Source organism: Montipora foliosa, chromosome 11, assembly GCF_036669935.1.
Source record: "Montipora foliosa isolate CH-2021 chromosome 11, ASM3666993v2, whole genome shotgun sequence".
NCBI classification, from domain to species: domain Eukaryota; kingdom Metazoa; phylum Cnidaria; class Anthozoa; order Scleractinia; family Acroporidae; genus Montipora; species Montipora foliosa.
In genome coordinates, this window is record NC_090879.1 from 3,136,991 (window position 1) to 3,150,667 (window position 13,677).

Here is a 13,677-nt window from a genome sequence, read left to right on the forward strand (position 1 = left end):
CGCCACGAACAAAGAAAGTAATTGTAAGATTTTTGCGAGACGTGAGAGTTAATACGAGAAAACTATATGCATGCTTTTAAAATTCCATAAAACCCGTCCAACAACATTCCAACAACCTGTTGAAATGTACCAGGTAGCATCTGTTACCGGTTAAATGATTCCCTTCGAAATTCATCCGGCTTCTTTGAAGCACAAGATGTCAATTTCATCTCAAATTTTCAAAATGAGTCGGTATGCAACAAAAATTCTTTTCCCTGTTGATGGTGTTTTGATCAGAGGTATTCCGACCATTTGTGAACGCTTTGGAAAAAGAATTAATTTCAAAGCTACCGGCTTTAAGGAGATCTTTGGAGGCTTTTCACTGAACGAAACCAACGTGTAATATATCGCGGTTTTGTTTACATGTGCTTCCATGTGGATTTGTAAATTAAGAATGCAAGCTATTTGCGCACCACATACCAGTAGAGAGCATGTGACTTCCTGGGCATGCATGACGAGTAAAGCACAAGCAATTTTGCATTGGTAACATTTTGCGCTGTAAAGAACGATTCTTTGCCAACTGGAGATCTTTTGGGCGACGAACTGTACTCGTTGACATTGCGATACGTGACAAGAAACACGGGAAAGGTGCTAATTCTTTCAGAAGAGAACAGAGAAATGTCACCTCCTCAATGGATTGCATGTCAATTACATATGTCACCAACTTAACTGGCGGCCTTTGATTGGGCGATAGAAAACTTTCGACCAATCAAACCTCGGGGCTCATTAGATCGTATGACAACTACATTGTTTCGACGCAGCTGGGATAAAACCGTCAACAATGCAGTATTTCAAGCGGAGAACGTGAGTGACAGGGTAAGAAAATTGAGAGCAAAACAGAAAGATACTCATGGCATACTATCCGTTTTATCCAGCCAGGATGAGAGATTTTCGCGTTAGTTCGTTACTCGAAGGCTGTTCTCAGCATATTCCCGGAGTGCCAGGGAGTAGTCCACCGATTACAAGCAGTCTTAGTTCAAACGGCCCGTTTTCATATTCATCATATCATCCAACACAAATGCCAAAACAGCAGTTTGGACCGGCAGCCATTCCTGGACCACCGCAAGCCGTCCATTTGCCCGCCGGACACGATGCTGAGCAACAGAACATAGACGTTTCTCTAGAAAACAAGGCTCTTTGGCAGAGATTTTACGAAGAAAAAACTGAGATGGTTATCACAAAGGCAGGGAGGTATGGAATTATACACTTTCTCCTTGAGTACGTGTGACCAGCGATACTGGGTAGTGGTGGATTATGTGGGATCTCGGAATTTCGCATCGAGCGATAGTGTCGATTTAAACGCCTAGGGGACTCGAAGCGCTGCAAGCAGCAGTTTAAACAGTCAATTTTGTCGGCGAATTCACAACTGAGGTGTAAGACTATTTACCTGGTGGACCAGGAACGCTTGTTGATTTCATCGCCCATGTTGATTTTAGTCAATGAGTGTCTTGAGTTCTTGTTTCTCTTTCAACAGGCGTATGTTTCCGCCCATCAAAGCGCGTGTGTCAGGGCTTGACCCTCGGGCGAAATACTTCTTGCTCATGGACATCGTCCCGGCCGATGACTGTCGATACAAGTTCCATAATTGTCGATGGATGGTTGCTGGAAAAGCCGATCCTGAAATGCCAAAACCCTTGTATATGCATCCCGACTCGCCAAGTACGGGAGCCCAGTGGATGCAAAAAACCATCTCATTCCACAAGATGAAACTTACAAATAACATCGCAGATAAATACGGCTATGTAAGTGTTTTACTTTCAATGCGAAGATCTGTCGATCGAGCAATTTGCAGTCTCATCTGTAAATGTTGATTGTACTCGATGACCGATTTATCTCTGTCTTTCTTCTTTCTCATTTTTCTTATAGACAATCCTAAATTCTATGCATAAGTACCAACCAAGAATTCACGTTGTAAGAGCGGATGATACATACAAACACCCTTACAATAATTTCAAGACTTTCACGTTTCCCGAAACAGTATTTATTGGAGTTACAGCTTATCAAAATGAAAAGGTTTGTGTTAATTATTTTTTAGTTTGTGTTTAAAAATCAAATCCTCATTTAGTCTTTCAAGTGGTTTTGTATCCGTGGAATTGGTTTGACTTAAGAGATCTACTTTGCAGTTTTTTGTGTTTTTTATTCGAGAACTCTTTTGGCTTTGTTGTTGAATCGATATCCTATTCAACATGCGGATCAACAAACGACAAAATTTCAATCGAACAAAAAATTAATATAAGCTCTCTTACAAAATGTATTGGTAGGACCTGGTTAAAAAATTAAAAGAATATGTTTGTCTAGTATTCATGGTTCTATCAAAGAATGAATTCCCAGTGTGATATCGCAAAACCTTGGTTCTTTGTAATATTTATTCAACACTTTAAATTGGCCAGGGAGACTTTAACAAAATAAAAGAACTCGGAAATTCTAAAATTGCCTTTCTAAAAATGTCCTTTGCTATTCCACGTTGATCTTGATTCCTTTTTTGGTTTGGATATTGACAAAAGATTTTCTGGTAAAGAAAACGACCCGTAAAACCTCAAAGATTTAAATTCTCTTTTTTTCTTCGCCAAATCAGACGTTTTTTAATTCTCCTATTCATCTGTGTGTCCAAAACTTCACAAGCGAAATGAAGTGAGCTGTTCTCGATTTCTCTTCGTGACACTGTGTCTCGAGGGCATTTGTTCTTCTAAACTCGAAACCAACCTTGCATTATCTAAGTATTCCTGGTACTTTTTTTTCAAACAAAGCTTTTTTACTGTGGCTTAATAATTAAACGGGTTTTATTCTCTCGTCAACAGATAACCAAGCTCAAAATTGATAATAACCCTTTTGCCAAAGGATTTCGCGAGCAAGGAGCAGGCCATCGAAGGCGCTTGGAAAGAAGGTATGAAAACCTCATCAACTGTTTGTAAAAATTTCGTTGGCACAAAACACACAAACGCCTTAAGCTTTGTTTAACGCGTTCCGCTTACACTTCGAATCCCATGGGTACACCAATTTGTGCTTAGACTTTTAGCACAAAAAAACAGTTTGACCCACAATGCTTCGAACGCTAGCCTTCGTGCGCTAAATTCACACTTATATTCGCACCTCTTCACATCTATTTCACAGGCAACGAAGCAACTCAGGGCAGCTTGGAAATGACGAAGATGATGAAAATAACAGTGACGATGAAGAAAACAGGAAAGAGTCTTCAAGTGATATTCATACCGGTAAGTTTTATTTATCTAACGGTGCCGCCCTCCTGAAAAAGAATCGCAGCTTGTTGCTGACCAGACACCTACAGCGAAACGTATTTTGCGACAAAGGATAACTTTTCTTGGCGCTACTTTACATGTGATAATTCGTTTGGTCGCTGGACTCTCAGTTTAAGATTTATCTTCTTTTATTTTTTCAAACTGCTGAAAAAAAAAAAGTTTTCTAAAATTGTTGTAAAAACGCATCTCGATATCTCCATATTTTATCACTTCAAGCGCGAAACGCGTCGATGCGTGGCTGGATTTTGCAATTAGAGAAATGGTTTCACCTGTACTCAACATGAAAGTTTGGGGATGACCTACGGTCAGTAGTAATTGTACTCTGGAATTTTTACTGGGGAATACAAAAGTTGAGAGAGATTAAATCTCAAGTGAATTGCAGCAGCTGTAAGAATCACATAAAAAGAAATATTTTACTCTTGTCTATTGAAAATTGGAAAGAGCCCTCCTTCGTTTATTCATTAACAAGATCGTTTGTCTGTTTCCTTGAATAGAAGCATGCGGTTCATTTATAAGCAATTGATCAAATCGCATGCTCATTGTCATTGCATTTTCTTTGGTGGGGTCAGTATCCCTTTTTTTTCTCTCGTTTTTTTAAAGGACTCTGTAGATCTTTCAATCATGGTCCAATTGTTTTAAGAAAAAAATTCCCGTTTTTGGAAATTTTGTCTTTTAGTAAAGGGACTCAAACCACCCAAGTAAGGTCAAGCAGGTTTTGTTTCTGAAATTTCTGGCGTTATTAATGCTTAAATCCTTATCCAAATTGATCGTTTGCATTTTTTTTTCTTTAATGGTCTGGAAATTACCGAGATGAAAAGAATTAGATTTTCTTTATCTGAGCGTCCCTTAAACGCAGTTAAAATCGAAATTAAAAGTGGATGCTTATTCTTGAATCTACGACGGCAAATTATTTCATACTAAGAAATCACTTTGGGTTACCAAATCGGTTTGCATCTATCTTTCCTTTCTAAGATGGTCTTAAGGGAAAAGAAGCGATCAGTAAAATGTTTAACCTTTGGAAACTCGGCTAACAAAAATATCGCCAAAAATATCTTCGCCACAATTTTTGACTAAATACATGTATGCGAAATTTTGAAGAGTTTAAGTCCTAAAAAAACATTAAATTTGGTGGCAGTTTATTTAAACTTCAAAAAGAACGTAACTTTATACAGTTAAAAAGCAATCATATAAATTTCTGCGAGCAACGTATGTTTGCCTAATTGAAATCACTGTTGTCCAAAAATTTCCCCAATATAACTTTCTTTTGGGGCCAGAAAATTTCATTTCCGTGCATTAAAAGATTTCTTGATTGAGGTGCCACTATTTGCCTGGTCAAGTGTCAAAAATGAAAGGTTCTAATTCCCTCGGTGTGTATAGAGCTCTCTGCGAGGTGAAAATGCATCACAGCCTGGGAAACAATCGGCTTTGATTGAGTTTGCTGTGTGTGTTGTACTTAATAAAAAATGAGGAAATGATAAGGTCACTCCTGATTGCGTCGTCTTTACTTCAAACGCTCGTTTCCTGGATTTTTAGTTCATATAATATATTCACTCCTGGATGCAAACCTGACACGTAAATTTGACAGCCTCGGGAGCTCTCGAAGTTCGAATTCACATTCAATGATTCTTAACCTATGTCAGTCACAAGCTAAAAATCTTCGGTCGCGAAAAAGCAGTTTACGGGGTAGCCTCTCCTAAGCAGAAAAACAGGCGAATACAAACTCTTCGGCCCTTGTTTTTCTTTTAAGCTAAGGAAAAGATATGTGAGAACATTCTAACAAACGGAGAGGCGTCAATTAGCTCAACGCATGTAAAGAGAAGCGGTAGACAACTTGAACTCCTTCTGAAAAAAAATTCTCAGCTGCCATTCTTTAAAAAAAAAATCATTCAGTAAGAAAACCATTTGCATTGTTTTAAAGAAAACGATGGTACAGAATTGACTCTGATCAGCTAATTAGACACGAAAGCTATCAAATTCACAGAGAAAAACCTAAAATAAATTTGATTGCGTTCCTCAAGGTCTTTTTTTTGTCGACTCGAATGAGGTCAAAACTGTACGTTTTTCATGAGTTGGTGAGTCAATTTATTGTTTGTAAGTAAAAAATAAAAATAAAAAACACCTATACGACTGCATGAAGAAGCAATGTATTGAACCACTTATGGACAAAAATCCCATACGAAATAAGTTCTTGTTTTAAGAGCCTTTTCAGTAAATTAAAAGTACCCTCTTTTAAAATGTTTTCGCATATGCAGACAATAGCATTGTAAATGCTTACAGGACACTATACATATGATCCGCCTATAGTATTAGATTGAGGAGTGTCTGCCGGTGTGAATGCACTGGGCAGGTTGCAGGTGTTATTTTGCTAGAGAGTATCTCGAGTAACAAAAAACACTACGCTGTTTTCATTGCACGCTAGACGAACTTACGTGAATTTTTTTCTTTGTGGGTAGTATGAATTCAAGCTAAAGTGATTATTAGGGTTAAGATTCTTCGAGATCTGTTCTCTGTACATTAAAGACGTTATTTAATATTTCCAGTCACAAATGATAACAATTCTCCTTGTACGTTTCTTGTTATTTTCGCGATATGTTACAGTCATTTCTTGATAAACATTTCAAAATTAATAAACAAAATTCTAAAAACGAAAAAGTAAACAAAAAATTATAAGAGAGCTTTCACAAATTAAACGCATTCAGTTCATTTCAACTGAAGCAACAACTTTTTCAAATCAATTTAGCCCTCTGGGCAACTGTCTCCAGGATACCTTTGTGCCAGGAAAGATGCAATAAACTTGGTTGTTTGCAAAGCTGGTAATCGGCGTGTTTCGTTTCGCAGGAACAAAGCGACAAATAAACCCTTCAAGTTTGTTTTTTACCACCAAAGAAATTCTCTTTTCCGTGATGCAAGGAGTAATTGTAATCACTTTTTTCGTTTCCTTATGTTCTTGTTGAAATGAGGAAGAAGCACGGGTCATCAACACGAAGGGTAAACATCTTTATTCCCTGCTAAAGCGTGGGATCTGTTTTGTTTGCATATTTTAAACCATTCCCATGAAATTAAGAAATTTAAGAAATTGACACCAAAAGGAGGTTACTCTAGGAATAGTCCAAACGGTTAATTTTTGGTACTTGTAAAACTTGTCTCAAGTTCTCTCTTTGAACAAGGCATTTTTGGCTTGGTAAAAGGCTATTTGGTTTGCCTTGCTTATTCAAAACATTATAATTATTTTGATCCGCTTACTGTCCATTCTTAACTCTTTTGTTTCTTTTTAAAAGTTACGGTTGCTAAGCGGTTCAAAGGACCTGCAGAGAATTCTCTTTCTTGGGCACTGAACTGATAAAAAAACACAAAACAACCACCGTTTTAAGTGGCTCAAAAGTATTTCTCTTAAGAATAGAGCTCAATAGACATTCAACATTGGTAATGGCTTTGAAAACATGGTCGCCACTCGTTGCTCGCCGCGTCCCAAATATCAGAAAGCGTTTCAGATGTAGTTATCTGTCTACCACGCATTGTCCGTTTTAAATCTTACAAAAAGATGAAACTTAATCTCAATCGTTGTAAGAGGATAAAACGAGTTCGTTCGTTTAGTTCGTCTTGAGGTTAAACGAACTGTTTTGAGTTGATACCGTCTTGGTTGTTTCACTTACGTAGAATTAAAAAGTGACCGAGTAAAAAAAAAGGCAACAGGAAAGAAGATCTGGAATGTCTCATATTTCAGTGGCAACAAAGCTTGGAATTCAAATACCACATTTCCTTGTATTGACTTAACAACGACAACGTCGTGAACGAATTAGTATTCCTTGATAATCTCAAATAATGAAACTTATTGAATTCCAGGTATCTATCCTTTAGCTCTTTTGAACAAAGAGATTTCTTGTTAGAAGTAATTCCAAATATGGACAAAAAAATAAACACTTTGTGACACTTATCAATGTCACTCGGTCATCTCAAAGTGACCATGTTATTTCCTGCGGTCTTTGTCTTCTTTTCAAGGGCCTTGATTACACACAAAGCGATTTTACGAACATTGAGGCTTTGCCATTATTACTTAACTTCATTTTAATTTCATGCCTGTAATTTAAATATCATTAACTACAGTGTTCTTCCTTTCAATTAGTATTAGCCATTCGTGTCCTGTGTTCTTCCTTTCAATTAGTGTTAGCCATTCGTGTCCTATAAAGTTACGAGATTCATGTTACTTTAATAGAGTATCGCCCAAAAACCCAATAACTAATGTATACTAAAACAGTGAATAGCGTCGAAGTCGCGCTCTGATTGGCTACTTAAACTCCGAATATCATTTGCTATTCACCTTTGAGCAACTCGCTGGGATTTGCGCCCGAAAATATTTTAATCATTACAGGAATAAAGGAGTTAAAATAATCTCTTTGTGCTATATTATCTCACTGTTTTATTATATACTAAACAACTATTCACCTCAGTGTCGGTGGCTAGCGTTGGATACTTAACTCGCCGCTTCGCGGCTCGGTAAATATCCATCACTAACCACCGACACTGAGGTAAATAGTTGTTAACTATTCACCTTCACTTCGGTAAATAGTTGTTAATTATCCGTTTGGTCGGGGTTTAGGGGAACACTTCGTGACGTTTACACCGAAGAAAATCTCATTGTGCGGCTGTTTATCCGTTATTGGTTTGAGGCAGTTTCACACATGTATTGAATCTTGTTTAAAACATTGTCTGACTCACTGTTACTGTGCTTCTGTCTTCAGTATTGCAATTAGTAAAACAACGAATAAACTACTGATCAAACAAGAGATATCCAAAGCAGCTGCACAATGAGCTGAGTAAACATAATAAACTGTCCCCCAAATCTTATCCCTAACTAAAGCGTGGTCGAGTTGAATTCGGGATCACTGAAGACAAATCCAGATTTTGGTTTGAAGGGGATTTTGACCCGACGCAACCATCTGCATTGCTTAGTTAACGTAAATCAATGAACATTTGACTTTCAATGTCATGGTTTCGCTTAAACTCCAAGGGCGTTGCCCTTAACTAAATTAACTGTTAGGTGAAGCGTTCTTCAATTTCTCTTCTGCTGCACGTACTGTGGACCAATTCAGTTCTTTTGGTTGCCAGTTGTGTTTTGTTTCTCAGCAGAAGTGACGCTTTTCTCCTCCTTTCGCAGGTTCACCACTGGAAGATAACTCTGTGCCTTCTATTTCGTCGTCCCCTGAAGATATCAAACCAGCCACGCATGCTGACAAGCCGCGTTCCTGTTCAAGTACTCTCACCCATTCCCCATCTCCTGTACCAAAAGGACTTCCGTCTCCAAATAGCTTACAAACCAATCAACACTTCTGTGACTTTTCGCGCCTTTCCAGTCTATACATTCCAGACGATAGCAAACCAATTGTTTTGTCGCCAACTTCCGGTGACGGTGTCTCGTGCTCGGTCCAGTCTCATCTGAAACTGCCCAGTGCGCGGGCAATGCACATGGACATGCGCTATAGCCCTTACCCCAGACCTGCGTATTCAATGGGCGGAATACCCGCAAGTTTCCTCCCACATACACATGCTCATATGTACCCAACATACAGTGTTCCTCAGCCTGCTTACCCATCGTGTCAAGTTGGACAAAGTTACCCACCATGCACAGCAAATCAGCAGAGTTTCGGTTACCCAGCTACCGTGTCGTCAGCAAGTATGATCGGACTGGCCAGCGTCAATACGTGTTCTGAGTTGACTTCAACTCTGGATTTACATGGAACAACGGAGAGAACTCCAGGGATGAACCACAGAGCGACGTGAACCCAGAAAAATTACTCAACTCAATATGCAGATATTTATTCTTTGTTAATTTGGTAACTTTTGGTAATGATCTGATTCTCTTTAGAGCGTTCTAAACGTAATTATCTCCTTCGATTCGACGAGATAAAGGATGGACCAATTTGGCTCTATAGAAACCTTTTTTGCACTTAAAAATTATTTTTTCTGCCTTCCAAGTTCACATGAATGTGTATTAGTAAGATAACGCAGTAACACTTCCTGAAAAGTTGCACTCGTCAGCAACGATAATGAAGTAGATCAAAGATGAAGAAACTCATTCCTGCTCGACCAAAGCCCTCGTTTGCCGCATACGGTGCTCAAAGTTACAGTTTGATCCATACAAGAATGAGACACAACGGCGAAGAGAAATACGGTTACCCACGGAAATTGAACGGTGAAAAGGATGCTACTACTTGTACTTCTTCTAAATAACCCACTTCGTAAGTGGCCACCCTCTCCGTACATGGTTGCCATAGGAACTTGAAAAGCTTTCCCAAGAACACACTGCTTTCAACATGGCTTCTCATGTCTTGAAGCGCCGGAGTTATTTTTTATTTTTGCTTCGTTCGGCTTAATAAGACAGTAGATAATGACTGCTGGGCTAGATTACAGGGCACAAGCTGTAATTGAAACTTGGACACAAAAGGTTTCTGTGTATTTTAGCAGTGACATAAATTTAATTTCTATATATAAATATGTACGCAATGGAAAATATCGTTTTAAAAATCTATAGTTATAATGAATTTAAAGGAAAAAGTTAAGTTGCTGGGAAGTATGCCACAAATTAAGTGCAAATAAGTTCTAATAGATAAAACTTGAGAACACCTTGAAAATACCTTGAAAATACGTAGTGGTTACAATACCAAATAGTGTAAATGGAAATGAAGAAATGTTGTGTGGTACAGAAAACACAGCTTTTCCGCTAAGCGCAGGAGAGGAAACATTGATGAGACAGAGAGGACTTAACAATTGTAAATAGACGTTGAAAGTAGATTGACGAAAGTCGGTTTAGTTGATACACGTGTTATTTGTAGCTTTCTTGTCCAAGCGTTAAGGCGTTTATCAATGCTCGCTCGCTATTGTCTTGCTGTCTCGCAAGTAAGGTTCATTCAAAGGAACCGACTAAAGCGCTTTTTAGGTAATGAGTTTAATTTGGGTAGCCAACCATGACGCGTGTACGTGACGAGTTTTAACCAACCACGAAGTTACAAAGTATAGCTAAAACATTTGACGGCACGAAGGCCTGTCACCCTTTGCACACGGGACAATCGATCCCGTGCGTCGGGTCCGCGGTGATTGTTGTAACAAATCAGAGAAAAAAAAGACTGTTCTCGTTTAAACAAAGAAAAAAAGAAAGATTGGGAAAGCCCGTGTACGTAAGAAAAAACAACTTGCCTTACCTTTCTTTGGTTTAAGTGTACAGCAAAATATATATCAATAAATGATTCTATTTAACGAAAATCGCTTATTTTCTTTGCGCTTTTGTTTTCTCAGAGAATATCTTTATCTAGTTTTTGGTGTCAAAGATTGATATACAAGCAATTTATTACCCGAAACAGTCACCCCAGTTAATGGAACAATTGTCGTTAATCTTGCAAACTTCCGAAATAGAAAAGCCCCTTTGGGGAGGTTCAATAAAGTATGTATGTTTTGCACGGCAGCCATGTTGAATGGCAGGAACAATAGATTCTTTTTCCTCTGGGAACAAATATTCCTTCTACTGTAAAACATTTTCATTGTTCCAGCCATGCAACATGGCTGCCGTACAAAACCTCTATTTCCTCTAGTAGTAGATACCACGAGTTCGAGTTTTCCGTTCTGAGCGCGTGCACTTCGAAATATATCGGCCTCCAAACATGCGCATGCTCAGTATGGAAGACTCCTACTCATAGTCCGGCATCCTCGTCTTCCGATCTAAAGGTCCCTAAGCCCTGGACAGCTTCGGTTCGGTAAACATCCTCTACTAGCCACCTACACTTCGGTTAAGGTGGCCGAAGACAGTTTTCGCGCGCGCTCTTGCTAACGCAATGCAGCCCGCGCGCAAGGATTGCAAAAAAATACACATGGCTTCAATACAGCAATCATTTTATTTGCTCAATTCGTCCGCTATTTGTACTATTTTTTCTCATAATTCAACAAAGTGTTTTGATAGTTTTAGTCTTTTATGATAAATGTATGTTAGAAAAGATAACGATGCAAAGAACTCCGCAATTCGCAGATTTTTCTTTGTTATCGAAAGATCAAAGAACCGACCGCCCAAAGACCCCAATTAAATGCAGCGCATGCGTAGTAAGTTAAAAATTGCGATTGAATGCGGAATGGCTTTCTCGGAAATACTCCTATTTCTCGAGAACCACTCGTTAGAATTTAACGAAATTTGGCACGAAAATACTTTAGGAAATAAGTAGCTGGAGTATAATTTAACGATCTTATTTATCACCACACCGAATCACAAATCATTCTTAATCACAAATTATTCTTATGTCAAAATTTGCACCTGGTATAAAATTTCTTTTGTAACACTTATGAGCGTCAATATACTGCCATGTGCTACCTCATGCTCTCCGAGGGACTGGGATGGGGTGGTAGTGATCGGAATCGGATTGAGCATATGAAACATAATTCGGGATTGAATTTCAGGTGAAAAAGGTGGTGGTTTCAGTTTGTACAGCCCCCCCCCCCCCACTAGGGGGAACTCCCATATAATAAGGACAGGGGTACTCGCCGTACCTTTTAGGGGTTAAAAAAGCGGTTTTGGTACCTCTTAGAGTGTTCAGCCTCAAAAGGCCCACAGCGGGAGCTTTAGTGGTACCTTTTTGGGTATTGAGCCGAAAAATTATTTGACAATTAACTAATTTTTAATTTTGTCTTATTAAAACCCATAATTTGATACCTCTTAGGTGTGAAAAAAAAACTTATGCCACGCCCACATGACAGGATCTTGGTACCTCTTGGGCAATCTTCAAAATTTCCAACGAGCACCCCGTCCTTTTTGTATGGGAGTTTCAATAGAATCCAATAGTTTTTAAGGGGATAGTAAAACTATCAGTCGATTAGTACGTATGAGAATGTATCAGAATGGAAAATGATGCACTTCAAAATTTATCTCTCTTTATGACTACAACGAAGAAAAACTACAAATCAGTATGGTCAAGAATCGAGTCAAAATTGGGAATGGACCGGCAGCAGTTTTGGAAATTAGCCCGAGATAAACCGAGCTTCAATCGCTATATCAACTTTAGATATGACAGTTTCGAGGATGAATCATCCACATGAAGTACGAGAATATATGTATGTATGTATGTATGTATGTATGTATGTATGTATGTATGTATGTATGTATGTATGTATGTATGTATGTATGTATGTATGTATGTATGTATGTATGTATGTATGTATGTATGTATGTATGTATCTGTATGTATGTATGTATGTATGTATGTATGTATGTATGTATGTATGTATGTATGTATGTATGTATGTATGTATGTATGTATGTATGTATGTATGTATGTATGTATGTATGTATGTATGTATGTATGTATGTATGTATGTATGTAAGTATACTCAGTCCGGAATATCGCAAAGAGAAAAGAACCATATGTCACGGATGACACTTAATGCTCGCAACGCTTGTTTCTCCATACTCACGGACACTTCTCCTTTCAGAGTGAAGGACAAGAAAGACATCTAGTAATAATTCGCAAAAGAGGAGAAGTGAAAAATAAATAAAGCATCCTACTTATCTCGGGCGTCTAGTGCCGAATTGGACGGCGATGAGTTCGAATATCGGACGTGATTAATTATGCTCTACGAGATAGACGCACTTGGAATTCCCCAAAGATTGCCATATATTCTCCATGGACAGACAAAGATCGCTAAGCAATGTAACTTATCACAACGAAAACGAAGACCACATTTCTTTAATCACATAAGTTGGATCGGCCCAAGACTTGTTTTGCGTGAAAAATACGTCACACAAACCTTTCTGCATTCAAGGGTGCGCAAACGTCACACATATGACAAGAGAGCTCAAGGGGACTGACCGAATCTCTAATTCCGTGTTACCGACATGGGAGTCTTCAATTTCACTCCAATATCAGAATCTTGTTCATGAAGAAGTCACTGAGATCCTCAAAAAGTTAATCAAGTGATCGTGGAATAATTGCAGTTTAGAGTTGGCAGTTGTAGATTGAAGCTTATTAACGAGTCTCAACAGTGGGCTGCAATCAAACATCAAAGATTGGAAAGGTAGCAAGGCGTATGGGGTTTGATTCCAAGAGGTTCTTCCTCTGGTACACCTTCTTGTCTCGAAATCTAACATATAGCTTGAATAGACTTTATTTGCGGTGCTTTTAATTAGAGTCGCTTTACAGTGTAGGAAGGAAGTCCAGACCCCTACAAACATGCAAAAGCAGCCGCCTTCCTTGGACATATATTTCCATCGTATGGCTGACAGAAAATCATCTGCTTTTCGTCGACAGCGCGCAAGAAGTCTAATCCTCAGACAATCACGCTTGACGCCATGCCAGAAGCATGTGCTCGGATCTTCGTTTAATCAGGCAAACCAATGGGTTGTAGCCGT

At 38.6% G+C, this 13,677-nt stretch overlaps 1 protein-coding gene across 1 annotated transcript; it reads left to right on the plus strand.

The window, feature by feature from the left end:
* The first annotated feature begins 889 nt into the window (after window positions 1-889).
* Window positions 890-9,074, plus strand: LOC137976571 (T-box transcription factor TBX3-like). The gene is made up of 6 exons (XM_068823952.1): window positions 890-1,230; window positions 1,514-1,781; window positions 1,906-2,052; window positions 2,838-2,923; window positions 3,151-3,251; window positions 8,452-9,074. Exons 1-6 carry the CDS (start codon window positions 890-892, stop codon window positions 9,072-9,074), a joined length of 1,566 nt encoding a protein of 521 aa, XP_068680053.1.
* Window positions 9,075-13,677: the final 4,603 nt, after the last annotated feature.

Excerpts from the sequence above, each read along its gene's own strand:
- LOC137976571 (XM_068823952.1), top strand. The coding sequence starts at position 890 with ATGGCATACTATCCGTTTTATCCAGCCAGGATGAGAGATTTTCGCGTT. Across the intron at positions 1,231-1,513 it reads GTTATCACAAAGGCAGGGAG|GCGTATGTTTCCGCCCATCA; the intron begins GTATGGAATTAT and ends CTCTTTCAACAG. Across the intron at positions 3,252-8,451 it reads TTCAAGTGATATTCATACCG|GTTCACCACTGGAAGATAAC; the intron begins GTAAGTTTTATT and ends CTCCTTTCGCAG.